The 16423-nt window shown below is 37.1% G+C and overlaps 2 protein-coding genes and 1 long non-coding RNA gene across 3 annotated transcripts; 1 reads left to right on the top strand and 2 right to left on the bottom strand.

Moving 5' to 3' along the window:
- Positions 1-582: 582 nt before the first annotated feature.
- Positions 583-7694, bottom strand: LOC130745146 (transcriptional repressor ILP1). The gene is made up of 6 exons (XM_057597288.1): positions 6407-7694; positions 4953-5120; positions 2740-3407; positions 2137-2419; positions 1674-1963; positions 583-1300 (listed from the first exon to the last, which is right to left on the bottom strand). Exons 1-6 carry the CDS (start codon positions 7547-7549, stop codon positions 1117-1119), a joined length of 2736 nt encoding a protein of 911 aa, XP_057453271.1. The 5' UTR covers positions 7550-7694; the 3' UTR covers positions 583-1116.
- A 3372-nt stretch (positions 7695-11066) lies between these two features.
- LOC130742447 (uncharacterized) lies at positions 11067-12107 on the bottom strand. Its single transcript, XM_057594554.1, has 3 exons — positions 11874-12107; positions 11359-11430; positions 11067-11214 (listed from the first exon to the last, which is right to left on the bottom strand). The coding sequence occupies exons 1-3, from the start codon at positions 11972-11974 to the stop codon at positions 11067-11069; spliced, it is 321 nt and encodes a 106-aa protein (XP_057450537.1). The 5' UTR covers positions 11975-12107.
- Positions 12108-12810: 703 nt separating this feature from the next.
- Positions 12811-14306, top strand: LOC130748041 (uncharacterized). The gene is made up of 2 exons (XR_009022574.1): positions 12811-13090; positions 13892-14306. It is a non-coding gene; the product is annotated as an uncharacterized LOC130748041 (long non-coding RNA).
- Positions 14307-16423: the final 2117 nt, after the last annotated feature.

Here is a 16423-nt window from a genome sequence, read left to right as displayed (position 1 = left end):
CGAAAAATGCTGCTTTCACACCTCTAGAGAAATATAGAAATAAAGGAGATAGAAGTGAGTGAGATGATAAGTGATGTAATAAAATAAATGAGAGAAATGAGAAGAAAAATTGGTGAAAATGATATGTAAAAGAAAAACGATAGTGTGAACATATCAAAGTTCCTATTAAACCACACTTCCGGCCTCCTTTTCAATTTCATCCCATCATCACAAATTGCATCAAGCTCAACAGCAATTTCAGTCATTTGATTTCAACCATCTGCTTGACTTAACGCAATAAGATTAAATATAAAATGTAGAATGTTTTGTCACTTCATTCCCTTTTACTTTTAAGTTTTAACATTCTTTATTGCCTCATTTAGAACTCCAAACACAATTTCTAAGAAGTAAAAATTATATAAATTCAAATAACATTGCCACTAGGTAGACATGAGAATTTTTCAGCAGCCGGCTCAGCATCCCTTTGTTATAAATATAAACGGATACATTTTGCAAGTTCATGTGATGACAAATTAGTGAAAGAAAGTAACAAATTATATCCTCCACAACATTTATGAGAACTCAAATGATGATATAAACACCTTGGCAAAAGCAAACTCCACACAATGTACTGGAAACGTTAGAATATATGCCATAGATAGTTCCTTCAGGCATTCATTTCAGAATCAGATATAACCTAAATAATCACAGGACAGCATTGAAAATTTGACAATATTTGTTCTCCACAGACCCCAGCATAAACAACGACAAAGAGAAGAGGAAAGTACGGTTAAAAACACTCCCTCGGCACCACAAGTGAGATGGTAATTATGAACTATTTGGTTCCTAGTAAATTTACCCATAATGGTGACAAAAGGGGGCAATGGAGGTCTTCAATTAGTTCCGTATGTTGTTCCAGTAAGTTCATACCCTTATCTCTACTGTGGGAGAGAAAGATGCTTCTTCAGGATTTTATGGTCCAGATGCAATCATAAAGCATGCTCCTGATATGAACTTATGTGAGGTCAAATTTCAAAAAGCTATCTGCGAATATCGCACTTGAGAGGCTTGACTTAGGGCCAAATTCCCTGACATATCAAGAAACTGTGTATAGTGGAACATGATTTCCCTCTGAGCTCACAATGCCTCCTTAAGATGGAAGGTTCTAGCCATGCTCCTAGCATGATCGTATTCATTGAGGTCAACAAGTATTTTCTTTAATCGACGAGCTAGATGACTCGTATCACTCTCCAGCGCATGTCTTCTCTCCAGAATCTTTCCAAGTGACAGCACATAAGCCACCAGCGGCTGCAATTTGCGGCTGCAATTTGAGAAGAGAGGAGAATGGGTAGTATTAGATTGCTGACCAAAATAATAATAGAACACATAATGAAAGTAAGATCATAATAACACAATAATAATGTCATATGCAGTATGTGATATCAAGTAGTTTAATGACTTCATAACTACAAAAAACCAACTTCATTAGGAAGTGGTTGCCACAACTTAAAATACAACCTCTACCCAAATAAACCAGAGTATGCACTTAATCAGCATCCCAAGTGCATGTACAACAATGCAAACAGACAGTTACTGATTTAAAATAGTCTCAAGAATGTGCAAATTGTCTTTTCAAAAGAAACAAATGTAATCACCAGTGTCTTGACAATTATAACAAAGCAATATCAACATACCTTCTATCTCCAACGATGCTTGGGCCAGCCCAGACCCCAGTTAGGGAAGTAATAATCCGTTCTGTTCTTGTTATTGCATCATGAACATTTTCTGATATGCTTCTAAAGTGAGGTAGAATTTTTCCACACAAAAGCTCATCTAGAGCAAGCTTCTCTAACACTGGCATCGCAAATATGTCCTTCCACAAGGAAATGTTTCTCAATAACCGAACCGACACACCAAATCGATATGCTGCAACTCGTGCAGCATCTGGAACAGCAGCTAGTACTAGTGGACTCCATGTAGGGACCTACAAAGAAGATAAAATGAGAGCATGTTACAATCAAATGCTTCTTTATTTCAAGTTTGTACAAGCTAAGTAGAGTCAAAAAATCAGTATTCGGTCTGACAGAAAATGAACAAAGCAGAGATCTATATGTGCATAATTGAATTAAGATAAAATAAAGGTACATGAAAATATACCATAAGATTAGCAACAGCATCAGCTAAACTTGTGCGAATGGAAACTAGCAGTTCAGCAAGAGCTTCACTTTCATGAGACACATGTTGCACAATCAATTTCGTAGCAGCAATAGCATTCACTGTTTCCTGTTGACTAAGCATGTTCCAGCAATGGGAAATTTCAAAGTGCAGAATAGGAAGTGCAACCTTTTCCACCAAATTTGGCACAAGCTCAAGATCAACATCTCCATCATGGACGTCTTTTCCATCTTCAGGCAAACCATAAGTGAACAATAATTTATACCTGAATATAAAGAGATAAATTTAGATTTAAATGGTGTATCATTGGACTTGATTCATGATAGGATATTATGGAATCATTTGATTCATGCAGCTGACCCCACCTAATGGGAAAAGGCTTTAGTTGTTGTTTTTGTTATATATACGCAGAGAAACAAAAGTAGTTTGTATTATTTATCATACATACATATGTGTGTGTGTATTGTATACACATTAGACGTGTAATTAAATGGCCAGGAAAAACTAGCCCGTGACCCAAGAATGCATCTCAATAGTTTCAATAAAAACATAGTTAAAAGAGGAAAACAAATAATAGGTCAGTACCATTTCATATCTTGAAAATCTGAACCCTTGCGAAGTGGGTCCCATCTCAGGAGTTCCAATCTTACGTATGGTGAGAAGATCATTGGAAGACTCAATGAAATATAAGCATCATTATAGCTTGACAAATACTCTCTTTTCCATTCTTCCATCTTTTTTATGACCAAGGATAATTGACCATACTCCTCAGAAGCATCACTAAAAATCTCATCAGCAGTCTCCAGCACCATATCACGTTGCGACTCATATGCTTGACTCTCACTATCACTCTCATCAGTGCTTGATTCACCTTCTATTTTATGATCATCCAATTCCATGGGAACTTGTTTGTTAGGATCAAATGCTTTAGATCTTTTGCGTTGGCGAGCCTCAGCCCTCACTTTCATTTTCATCCGTTTCTCATGGTTTAAATCTCTACCAAATTCATCTAACTTCACTGGCAAATCTCTTTGTTTTCTTACAGCAGCAAATGCATCCTGAGCTGCACTTTTAGCCGCTTCCATATTGTCACCTTTCCTGCTTAAAATTAACATTGCAGCTTTCACAGCCGCTTCTATCTCAACCATTTCATCATCATTGTTGGAGGCTCTTCTTTCCAAAATGGCTGATGCACGATCTTCATGAAGTTTCTTCATTTTATCTTCAAGTTCTTCAATGTAGGAAGCTTTGTGCTGAAAGTAAAAGTCACAGACACAGAAGCATTAGCAAAAATGACAAGCAGATAATAAAGTTTCAAGAATAAAATATCTGGCAACAAGAAAATAAAATTCTTCAACTTTATTAAAAGTATTACTATCATGTTTTTAAAGTAGCTTTTACTTTTAAGCAGCTTGTTCATTTCAGTTCTTAAAACTTAACAAACCATAAGTCTGGGTAGGGAAGCCATTAACTGATTATATATATGGGGTTTGCTAATTTACTCCCACCAGATTATGTGAAGGAGTAAGTTAGCACTTACTACTTAATACCTTTTCTTTTGGACATAAACTCATACGCTAACGGCACCTCTAGAGCTTCAAGCATCTTCAACTCTCACAGTCTCAAAAAAAATACTAAAATTGATGGAAAGTGCGTTAGGAATTTAGAACCAGCTATAAAACTTTGAATAATGAGAAACCCATTGATTTTCAGAACTGTCAAATATTGAATGTCCCCACAGAAATGTTTTTCTTATGGATTTGGCTAGGTTTAAAGACATGCATCTGAAGGGTTAGCTGGGATTAGAAGCACCGGAAAACCCTGCTCATTTTACCAGCTGAAACATGATCCACCACGATCCCAGTAAAACAAGTTTGAAAGTGGGTTCAGGATAACTCCAGCCTTTCAAACACATAAAAGTGTACAATTTTAGTAAGACTGTAATTTTGACAACCACACCATGTACTAAGATAAACCATTTCATGGTTAACTGATCCACCAAGTACTAATCTAATAACAAGACAATGTAAATTTTCCAATCTATTCTGCATAGCTCAGAATGTTATTTCCTTGTCCTCATTTGTCTGGATCTACCTTTTATCTATACAAAATCTGAAGACACTCTGCATGTTATTAACATTTTGGACAATACCAATCAATTTAGCATGAAAAATTCCCCTTTAATCGTATATAATGAACACATCAGGAAACCACCAGCTAATCTTTTCAGTTGATTTATTCAAGTGCCCCCTCCATCAATACATATTTCATAGATGACTGCCTCCCTATTTTCTTAAATTAACATTTTCAGTCCTTATGGGAAAGAGAAAGTTCATTGGGCAAGAAAGAACAAAGAATTAAATACACATGGACAAGTTAAGCTAGCCTCCTCAAACAAAACACAAAGCTCGTCATTGCAATAAAGCTCTCTTATCGATCTACTTAAATATTAGGTAGACTACCATAAAGAAATCATGAACTAAGCACCAATGAGGGACCGCAGAACCAATTCTACCCCATAATGGATGATAGATCAAATGACTAGAATATTAATTCTCCAAGCTATGAACATTAAAGGTAGTATAGCTCCATAAAGCATTTCTCGACCGTAAATCAAAATAGCTGTCATATTATCTCATTAGTAAAACATAGAGGAACGTTGGAACCAAAACAAGTGATATGGGGAAAAAAAGAACTCCAAGAAATAATAAATTGCAACATAATCCCACTTTATGCTTAGTTATGAAGGTAAGGAACTTGGAACATTGGAAGAAAAGAGATGCAAGAATTATAATTACCTGTAAAAAGTCACATATATTTGTGACATAATTTCTGAGCTTCTGCATAAACCTATACTTCTCATCAGCTGCCAGCAAAGAGTTTTCAAGAGTAGTAATGTTCAAGAGGGAGGCAGACAAATTTTCATCAGTTTTGTTCAATGCTGATATTGTCCTTCCATGAGATTCCTGTCATAAAAAAGAAAAGCAATAAAAAATAAAGAAAAGATACGAACCCACCAGAAGAGAAAAATGCATTCATTTCATGCCAGAGCAAGTCCGAAATCTAAAGCAACTAACACGGCAAAGACCACTGGACCAGCTATTGGGCTCACACCATGAAAAGCCCAAGGTTTGGAAGATTGCTGATCAAGGAAAGAAAGGCACAGGGGGAGAGAATTAGTTATGCTGCTAAGTTGGCAAGTTTGTTAGGCCATGCGGTGCAAATATAGGAAGAGAAGAGTAATGTGAGATCATTCAGTCAGTTTATGTTTGTTTTTAGCCATAGAAATACTTTTCTCTAAGGAGCTTAGCTCTGAACTTCCCTTGTGGGAGTTAAGGCTCACTTTTAGCTTCTTAAAAATAAAATTCCACACCAGTTCTTATTCCTGGTGCTTCATTAAATAGCTTATAAGAAAAAATTGAACAATCTATTGTTATACAACATAAATGCTTGGAAAAGAGTCCATTTGACCCATTTAAGTACATGTGTATTTGAAATAATGAATGTATTAAGCTTGTCTTATTATTTATTGGTCCCTCCACTACTGTGGCCATCCTTTTTCTTTTGACCCCCATAGTTTACAGGTTACAACCCACTATGACATAGGCAGGAAGCATGTCAGCAATCTCCATCATACATAATCAAGGTAATAAATTGTGAACCACATCATGTGATACAGCCGCAACGTCTTTGTTGCAGTTACTGCAAATGCATAAGGAAGCGATTGCAAACCGCATTAAACAGAATTTACCCGCATCAACCTATAATGGCCACAACAAAATTTAAATCCAAATTTAAATCCTAGATGTACGTTTTTCATCCAACAATTCAATGGAAGCAATTACAACTTATTGTTATACTGGCTATGAGAGCAATCAGAATTAACAACAGAGTTCATCTCTCAATTGCTACAAGTCCCTCAAGTTCACAAATTCTGATTTCGGTAGGGCTACACTACAATGACTACTGATCAAAAGAACCAACCCAATACCAATACACGTACTAGATGGTACAAATGTCAGAAAGAAAATAATAAAATCATTTTATAGATGCAGGAGTTTCCATCCGACACACTTAATGGCTCCAACTCATGCTAATTTAATCAACAACAGTGTGTGTATTGTCACCAAAAAAAAAATCAGTGCAAGTATCATGTACAAAAGATAAGCAAGCAAGAATACTAATCTAATAAGTAACAACTCAGCATAATAAACAACCAGTTCGGCCATATGATATCATTATTGATACTTACCTTAAGCCTCCTCACATTATCTAACATAGCTTTTCTCACGATCTCAGCTTGTTTAGACATAGGCACAACATCCAAAACCGGTGTCGGTTGAAATGCACCTCCAATGCTGGTACTCACAGACACTCCTGCTGATGCAGTTGGAACAGCACCACCATACACAGCTGCAGCAGAGGGAACAACAAACTTATTCTGTTGTGCAGCTTGCACCACAGGAACATCACTGCCACCCACCCTAGCAGCAGGCCCTTCATCCATTCTCTTCCCCAATCCCTTCCTAAACTGCTCTTCTTCCCACAACTTCTCCTCCTCATCATCATCATCTCCCACTTCATCCTCCCCACCACCCTTGAACCCTCCATCCCTCTCTTCCACATCCTCGAAAACACCCTTCTTCTTCCCACCTTCCACCTTCTCCCCAATCAACGCAATCCGGCCCCGAAACTCAGGCTCCTCATCACTCAGCCCCTCAGCAGCGCCATGATTACTACCACCATCCAACGATATATAATCCGGTGCAGCCGGTCGCGCCTGCCGCGCGCGCTCCCGCTGCGCCCGGATGGCCCTGATGGTCTCTTCGTCCGGATAGTCCGAATCTTTCCCGTTCTGAATGCCGACGGAGGCGAATTTGGCCTCAACCTCCTTATGCTCCTCGTCGGAATCGGATTCCGAGCTCTGAGGCTTGACCAGGCCCTTCAAGACAATGACAGGTTCCGATGAGGGTTTAGGATCGGAAGAAGGAGGAGGTAGACGAGAGGCAGCACTACCAGTGACCAAGGTTCGCGCGTTCTTCTGAAGCTCACGAAGTGCTTCTTTGGTGTAGGTTCCAGCTTGGGGTTGAACATTGGAAGGGACTGAAGATGAATGGGAATTTGCGATTCGGTCCTTGAGACTGGTTATCTTGTGTGAGGAGGAGGAGGAGGAGGAGGGTTTGCCGGAGCGGGAGGGTTTCGCGGTGGAGGAGCGGGGACGAGGGGTTACGTCGTTTTCCTCGTCGTCGGCGAAGCTGAGAAGTTTGGGGGGCTTTTTGGGCTTGGCGGAGGAAGAGGAGGAGGGTTTGGTGGCGGCGGAGGAGGTGGTGTCGTCGTTGTCGGGTTCGGTGTCGCCGCCGCGTCGGCGGAAGTTGCGCGATTTGGCGGAGGACATGGCGGTTGGGGGAGGAGAGTGGCGGAAGTGGAAGTTCGGTGGTCTTAGGTTGTGAGTCGGGATAACTGGGGATGAAGAAAACCGGACGAAGACGGTGAAACAGGTACTTTAACGGTTTGGGCCGGTTCAGTGTTGGGATGGCAATGGGTAGGGTCCGGGTAGTATCATCTCCGTATCCGCATTTTTAAAACTTACTCGTACCATTTCTCATACGCGCGCGGGCAGAAACTTAAATACATGTAACCGTACCATTTGGACCCGTACTCGTGCCTATTACTCGCAACTTAGTTAACCAAAATATAATTAACGGCTTAGAGGCGAGAGAGATAAAGGAACCGAATGTAATTTAGGGTTTGGGTAATCTATATCTATTTATGGGGATGTATTTATATTTATATACTTTAGAATAGAGAATCATTATGAGAGCTACTTTGTTGACGAGTCATTCCCACATTCAATTTGCTCCTAGAATCATTTTCCCACTCAAAATGCTTAAGTGTCATTCTCTCATGGAATTAGAGCTCATGTCTGACGTGTCGCGTTCTCCTTTCTTCTTATTAGCTGACCTACACTTCAACGTATTCTTCTTTAATAAATCATTTATATTTCTTCCATGAACATTATATATTTGCATTTAAATGATTCTTCCCCTTCATTTCTCTCTCCCACTATCTTCCTCGTTATATATGCACCACTTTGTTCTTTCATCTTCTCCCTTCAGAATTTATGATTTTTAAATTCAAAATTTTTCTATTTCTCTTGTGAAAATCATTATTGGTTCCACCATGCACCATTGGAAGCATGCACCGCTTTCAAGTTTCAAATCTTTCAATTTTGAGTTGAAACTCCTCACGTTTCCTTCCACGCAACCCTTCATTTTCTTCATCTCTTTCCCTCGAGCCCTCTCTCGCTCTCTTCCTCTCTTCACCGTTTCTCTGTATTCTATCTTTCCTCATTTCTTCTCTCCTTCTTTCCCCAACCATTTGAAGTTTTGTTCAGAACTTTGATATTTGAGGGGTCTAGTTTATAGTGTTTTTTGGTTCGAATCAATGTTGTCATTTATGAGTCTTTGGGTTCGAACCGATGTTAGAGAGTGTAAAGAAGAATGAACAGAGATGGAAGAAGAATTGAAAATGTGGAAGAAAAAAATTTGGAATTGCGTTTTTTTCTCTTTCTTCTCTGAATTATGTTAATTGTTTATCTAATGATTTGGATTTAGTGAGGCTAGGGGTGGTGGTTGATGGTGATTGTGACTTTGAAAAAGGAGGGCTTGGGTCTTATGTAATGAATGGATTTTTAGGTTCATTAAATAACTTATGAATCTATGAGTCTTTGTTGAATTTAAGGGTTCGTGATGAATTTTTAAGTTCCCAATGAATATGACGAAGGATGAAGATATATGTTATGAAGTAAAATAAAAGTTTTTTTTTATTTTTCATTTTAGTCCCTCTCCACGTAAGATGGTATTGGTCACTTGATAAAATTCACATCACTCGAAACATACATGTTACCATGCCACACCATAAACCAAATACCCCCAATAACCAAAACCTCACACACCAACAAGTTAAGAGATGGTGTAACCAAAAAAATGTTAAGAGATGAGTTTCAGTAAAATTTGAAAAAGTAGTTTCTAAAAACAAAAAATAGTTTTTAAAAACAGTTTTCAAAAACTTTAATCAAACATGCTATTGATTTTTTGGAGGCCTTTAATATACACAAGTAAAAACTTGTGTAAGGTTGCACAAGTACCTTTTGACCTGTGGTAGCAGGTTTCCATATTTTTTTTTACAAAAATAATTCAAAAACAAAAAATATATTTATTAGTGAATTAATTAATTAAGGATTTAGGTTAAGCTCATCCAAGTTCATCTTCATCCTCCATGTTCATCCTCCAACTTCTTCTTCATTCCTCAGACAAAGCTTAACCCTCAACAAAAACAAAATTCATCAACAGTCTACGTAAATCCAGATCGGAAACAAGAGTTCTGAAACTCACCTTTAAGCCAGGAACATAATCAAACCAGATCTGGCTTCAACCAAAATGCAAACCTTTCAGGCAGAGGATGAGTTGGGGTTAGGTTGTTGATGGGGTTAGCCTTCAACCCTCTACCGATCCGATGCTTGTGGTAGTGGTTGGTCTTCCCCTCTTCAGATCTAGAGCTTGTGGCTACACCAATAGCACCGAGGATCACAGCCACCATCCCATAGGTGAGGAGCAGGCCCATGAAGAGGGTGAAGGAGAGGCATCACTTGAAGCAGCACACGGGTTTCGCTTCAACAGCGTATATGAAAACGCAGCTACCATCGATTAAAAAATGGGAAAAAAATTAACCTGGCATACGGTGCACCGACTTCAGCTTGGAGAAGGAGCTTATTAAAATTTTCATGGCTCAAGGAGCTTGTTATCAGGTTGCATGAGAATGGAAGAACCCACACTCTCTAATTTGATTGAGGACATGAGAGGAGGTTCATGGTCTGCTATACGCCAAGGGCCTAGAGCACAACAACCTCCTTTGCCTCAAATACGGCCTTGAAGAACAGAGCACAATCTCTAACTTTCCATTGTAAGAGCATCTTCAATGCTAGTTCTTATTTCTTAGTTATTAGCACTATTCATGTGGGCCCGTATTGGCACATGTGTTTAAGCAACTCTCAAGCAATTTTGCTCCAACCATAAGTTCTTAGTTTTTAGTTCTTAATTCTTACCACTATTCATTTGGTACCAACCACATTATTTATACTATTTATTTTCATCTATCTATCTATCTATAAACTGTCGTTGTATATTTAGCAATCACTGTTCACCAGGAGAGAGCGAGATCGCGAGGAAGAGAGAGATCGAAAATGGTGACCAGAGCGGAGGGGAAATCGTGAGAGGAACTCCTCCGCAACGAGATTCAGTACGAGCTTCAATCCTCTCCTTCCGACCACATAGGTTCCCCCTTTTTCCCTCTCACTTCATTGTTTCGTACGTTTTCCCTTTTTCTTTCGTAATTGTCAATTGGTGACTGCGTGTGTATTGGGTTTTTTTATGAAATTTGCTTTGTTTCTGAGAGAATAATGGAAAAGGAAAGAACTTTCTGATATCAGTGAGTGTTTCGGTGCTGCCCAGAATGTGATTTTCAAATTGAATTTGTGGGAAGGAAATAACTATCATTTTTAGGCTATGCAAAAAATCAAGTTTACTTAAGCTAAATTCAATTTTGAATGTTTTAATGAGATTCTGATTAATTTCATTGCAGCCTAAAGGGAAACTCCATATCTAATTGGAATTGGATGCATTCTTGCAGTGCCTGTGCAGCTTTAGTTTTAGTCTACAAGAACAGAGAAAGGGTTTCAGATCGACAAGAGGGTTCTGCCCCTTTCCAGCATGGACCTTGCATCGCCATTGGCACTCTATATTGATGTTAGGTTTTTGTTGTTGTGATTTTGTTCTTTCGGTGAGTAAGATCATGTTTTGCTTATTTGCGTTACCATTGCGTTCTGGTATTTCTTTGTCTATTTCTTGCTTACACTAATTTTGCCATGTTCCTTTCCTAAAATTCAGTTTTATGTTACAAATAACTACTATGGAATTGCTCAAACAGTATAACCAGTTCAAACAAGAGACAAAAAAAGAACAGCAAGAAGAACAAGCAAGGGTTGCAGGTATCTCATATCCTCTCTCAAGATTGTTGACTATGTAGGTTCTGATATTTCATCTTTTCAAAGGATCATCAACATGGCTTTTGAAAGTCCTTTTTTCTCATTTCTAAAGCTATTAAATGCCCTGAGCTTTGAATTATCTAATTGTATATCTTTTGAACTCTGAATTAGAACTACCCTTTTGTTGGTTCAAGATATCAGAGGGGGGAAAGAGTGTCAAACAACGACATATGGTACCATCTTTTGTCTTTTTTTTTTATTAATTTTCATCACTCTTTTGCATTCTTGATTAGTTCACATCTGAAGAGAACTTTGTGCTTATAAGGGTTGGGGTCTTATATAGTGGGGGCGATGTTATTAATTGTGGTTTTCATTACTAGCTTAAATCTGAAATTTATGGTGTTGATTTGAGAATTCAGTTTTGGTTTGAGAAACCTATTTATTTTTGTGGCAATTTCTTTACCTGACCCAAATTGCTTTGAAAATGGAGAAGCAATGACTGAGAGCATCCAGAGGCAACTAGCTGATGGATTGAGTGCTCAAATAAGATCAACCTACATGAGACTCTCTATAGTCTGTATCAATATTTGAGAAACATCCTCGAACATTGATGAAAAGTCTGATCTTAATTTTATGATGTGATGTACGTATTTTATGATGCAAGTTTCTTGATTAGCTTTGCAGAGTTTCAGTGGAGAGTGAGAGTACAGATGACTCGGCAGTCACCGGTGTTCCTGTTTGCGGTGGTGTTGAGTCTGGCTTCAGTCGCAGGATCATCGAGCTTTGAGGAGTCGGATCAAATTTGTTTGGGTCTTAATCTGCTTGGCATATGAAAGAAGTCACTATATCCATGTTCATGTATTCCAGAATGAAGCTTATGCATTCCACGGGGTTCAACTTTATGCATTGCACTGGGTACAACTTCTTTGTCCCTCTCTAGCTAATCTAATTGCTCCTCTTAATAATGATTGATTTGATTAGTTATTCCTTGCTTTTTGTATACTTTTAAGCTATAATGAAATTTTGAAACAAATTTTTTTTATAACTGTAAGAACCAGTCAAATTTCTATTAGATAATATTGAGTATGTGCAATGTTTTATTTGTGCTAGTGATTAATTATGTATTTAAATTTTAGAGCAGTTTATGTCTCTCTTATGTCTACGAAGGGCTTATGTGCATTAGTTTGATGCTAAATTGGCAATGTGATCTAATCATGAATGCTTTGGTTGCTTTATTAACCTGCAGAAATTTTAGACTATTGTTTTAGCATAGTGATAAAAATTCAGTCGTTTCAGTTTGGACAATGACTTTAAGTTGTTTCCTCATATCCATTTTGACAGATTTTGTTTCATGTGGAATGACTCAAGCATAACTGATCCAAATTCTTTGTGCTTGGACTTTACTTTGATTGCAGATTGTCACCTCCTTATCATTTTCTTAGTTAATTGTCATTACATCTGAGGGAGAAAGATAAAAATAGAGAGAAGGAGAGGGAGATAGATCAAGATAAAGAAAAGGCCAAGAGAGACCCATGAAGAAGATCATGAATTGAGTAATGTTGATGATAAAGTAGACTGTCGTGAAAACAGAGATGAGGAGGTTTGGTATGATGGAGCTGTTGCTTTAGCTCGGCTCATTAATTTTTAATTTTTTTTTGCAGTGTGAGATATGTTTGTTTCTATAGTTAATTAGTAGTATTTGCTCTAATTCAGGTGTTGGTTTATTTGAATCAAAGGGATAGGGATAAGGCAAAGGAAATAGAGCGAGAGAAGCATACAAATAGTTAAGAGAAGAGGGTAAGCTATAAAGATGGGGAGAAGGACAAGGGGAAAGATAAAACTAGAGAGAAGGAAAGGGAGATAAATCTATTAAAAGAAAGGTCAAGAGATAGAGTAAGTAGATAGACCCATGAGGAAAATCATAAATTGAGTAATGTTGATAAGTAGACTACCACTTTAGCTTACCATTTTATGTCATAATTCATTTGCTCTTTTTGAATGGTTCCTTTTCTCTTAGTCTCATACCACATAGTACTATTAAATTTCTCTATCATTGTTAAATGTGTTGTTTGCTACCATTTTATGCCATTAGTTAATTTTAACAAGAAAATGTATCCACCCGCTTACAGTCTTTTACTGTAATTTGATATTCATACGCTTTTTTGTTTCCCGACATTGATCTTCCTTTGTTTGTTAACTTAAATTATAGAAGATAGGTTGCTAAATGGAGCTTTCGTGCAGTGGAAGGACAAATAAGAATGCTTTTACTTTGCTCACTACTTTCTATTTTGATATAATGTTTCACCTTATCCCCTCTTGAGACTTTCTCTAAGGCATATAAGCTGTGAAAGAATCTCTCCTCTGGAAATTGAGCATGTCCTTGGAAACATCTCTCATTGAGCATATCCCCCTCCTGATTCTCTAAGATGTATCAGTTGCGAAAGAATCTCTCCCCTGGGATTTGAGCATGTCTCTGGAAACATCTCTCATTTTACTTTTGTGTGCATGCAAATGTTGTTAGTGAATGAATTGTTAAACTGTATTACTCCATGTGACTAAGTAAATTGTTTTATTTCTAATGTATCCATCTTTTTTATGGTGGAAGCCTCTTAATTTATGCAAATAATGGATGTTGTTATTCATTATTTTAAGTGTAGGTTTATCTAGCTTTACACATTGAAGTTTGAATTTCAGGTCACTTGGGATTTATGGAGCATTCTATCAACAACTTTGATTTGAAAAAGATGCATATTGAATTAAAATTCAATTCATACCATGGGGAAGACAAGTTTCATCCTTACTTTTATCTACTCAGCTTCTTTGTTCTTGAATGCTGCAATTACCTTTGTTGGATACAAGATGAGTGGTCAGGGTAGAGAAAAAGTAACGTAGTTTGCAAAGGAAGACAGTTCTTACTCCTTTGAAGAACCTAGCATGGCTTTGAGCTTATTAGTAATGTGATCAGTAAATGGGACTGCAGTGTTAATAATGATAAATAATAAAATTAACAACATCCTGTTTATTTGTCATCTACATATTTGTCTGTTGATTTTTGCATTTCAGATACTTGAATAATTGAGTTTTTGTACAAGATTTTGCCTTCTTTTTTCTTCCTTTTTAAAGATGTATTTTATGGGTGTGACTAAGTAGAACATACAAGAAAGCTAGCTAAACCATATAATATAATATCATGGGTGTGCTTTGTATCTGATCCTTGATTTATGAACATTGAGGGGGTGACACCTCTATAATAATGGTTGCATTAAGTAAATGCATGATTATTTTACTTTAAAGTGTTAATTCAAGAACATTGTTGCTCTTACAAATTTAGAGTATAGATTGTCATGGAATCATGGACAAAATCTGTTTTGACCTTTAAGCTTACTTTTAATTGTAACAAAAATAAAAATTATTATTAATATTATTAGTAACTTAACGTATATTCTTAGCATATACATATTACTTCAATTCCCTGTAATAAACTATTTAATACATAAAAAAATAACCATCAATCAAGCATTCGGGAGAAAAAAAACAAAAGGTAAAATAAATTGTAACTCAAAAATAAAAAATAAAAACAAACATTCAATACAAAAAACTTTTTCCATATGCAAAAAAAAAAAGATAAAAAAACTTACAAATTTATGATTTCTTATTTTCATATATGTCTAAAAAAAGGTGTTCTTTTAACCCGTGAAATATCTTTAAAAAAATAACACAAATTTTAAAAAATTCACACAAAAAAACAAAATATGAATATCCCCCGTGCATCGCACGGGTAAAAAATACTAGTAAAGTCATAAAACAAAACTCATAAAGTAATTTGGATGAGAGAGAAATAATTAATATTTTAAGCTAAGAACTCAAAAAACAAAACTCCTTATATAATAACTGAGTTCTTATTTTTAAGAACTAAGAAGTCCATGTCAGCACCTCCAATGGTAAAGTTCTTAGTTCTTAGTTCTTAGTTCTTAACTCCAAAATAAGAACTAAGAACCTTGCATTGGAGATGCTCTAATGTTGTTCTAATTTTTTTTTTTCAAACTACCATTTGTTCTATTTTGGATCTATGAATGTTGCAGTTTGTTCTTTCTTAAAATAAAAAGCTTCAAACTTGTTATTAAGGGTTGGAAAAAGCTCTGAACTTTAAGGCCATGTGGGAAAGATGAAGGAAGTTGCAGCTTAGGTTTTGTGTTTGATGGAGAGAATTTTCTTCTGCTCAATCTGTTTAATGGGTTTTTGTTGGATGATGATGAATTTTTTTTTTCTGGGTTTTAGTTGTTAAGGTGACAACGAAAAAGATTAGCAGTAATATTGTGATTAATAAAATATCTTTTTTGAATTTTTTTATAAAAAAAAAACCTGAAAACCTGCTATAATAAGTCACAAGTTTTTACTTATGTATATTATTATTATTTTTTTGAACAGAACTTCATTCATAAATTAAGAAGGCACAGAGGCCAATACATCAGAGTTCAAAATAGCAGTTAAACCCGGAGGACCTTCCTCCACCCAAACCACATTCGATAGAGAGGAAGCATTCCGTGCCATAAAGTCCGCCGCGGAATTTCCTTCTCTACGAACAAAACTAAGGTCTACATAATCAAATAAATGCATTAAATTAACACAATCTGCAATAACAGTAAATAAAAAAGATGAGCCTCTTCTTTTCTTCCAAGCCTGATGAAGCAATAAACTATCAGTTTCAAATTGCACCCTCCTAAAGCCAAGTTGTGTTGCCAAAACCATTGCCCACCTTAAGCTGAGAGCTTCTCCTATAGTAGCCGAGATAACCACAGTAGGAAACAAAGAGGCAGCAGCCAAAATATCACCATTATAGTCCCTTGCTACACACCCAAACCCCGCAATCTTGCTCTGATTTGTTGCAGCATCAATGTTCATCTTCACGCGTCCCCGTGGTGGTCTTCTCCACCTGGCTGTATGCGCTCGACGGTCATCTGCATCCCTTGCTGTACCAGCTCCTGGATCAAAAGGGCACACTAGAGATTGGAAGCGCGAGACCACGTTCCTCCACCTGAATTCATAGCCCTCGAACACCACCTTATTCCGGGCTTCCCAAATGGCACATAAAACTGTTTGAACCGCAGCCACCACCTCCTTATCACGGGTTTGCAGAACCTGCCCCATGAAATCATGGAATGAAACTCCATCATCAATCCTCACTCCAAGTTCCGTCCCAAACCACGTCGCACGCACCACCTCACA

This window comes from Lotus japonicus, chromosome 3, assembly GCF_012489685.1.
Source record: "Lotus japonicus ecotype B-129 chromosome 3, LjGifu_v1.2".
In the NCBI taxonomy this organism is placed as follows: domain Eukaryota; kingdom Viridiplantae; phylum Streptophyta; class Magnoliopsida; order Fabales; family Fabaceae; genus Lotus; species Lotus japonicus.
Note: the sequence above shows the minus strand (reverse complement) of the source record. Positions and strands in the feature narration are given on the sequence as shown.

What these genes read in the sequence shown, in the direction of transcription:
- LOC130742447 (XM_057594554.1), bottom strand. Translation starts at nt 11,974, where the DNA reads ATGATCCTGCGACTGAAGCCAGACTCAACACCACCGCAAACAGGAACA. An exon ending in TCCACTGAAACTCTGCAAAG is followed by an intron (nt 11,431 to 11,873) that starts CTAATCAAGAAA and finishes AAAAGATGGTAC; the next exon opens with CATATGTCGTTGTTTGACAC. An exon ending in AAGGGTAGTTCTAATTCAGA is followed by an intron (nt 11,215 to 11,358) that starts GTTCAAAAGATA and finishes CAATCTTGAGAG; the next exon opens with AGGATATGAGATACCTGCAA.
- LOC130745146 (XM_057597288.1), bottom strand. Translation starts at nt 7,549, where the DNA reads ATGTCCTCCGCCAAATCGCGCAACTTCCGCCGACGCGGCGGCGACACC. An exon ending in ATATATGTGACTTTTTACAG is followed by an intron (nt 3,408 to 4,952) that starts GTAATTATAATT and finishes TTTTACTTTCAG; the next exon opens with CACAAAGCTTCCTACATTGA. An exon ending in AGCATCGTTGGAGATAGAAG is followed by an intron (nt 1,301 to 1,673) that starts GTATGTTGATAT and finishes CTCAAATTGCAG; the next exon opens with CCGCAAATTGCAGCCGCTGG.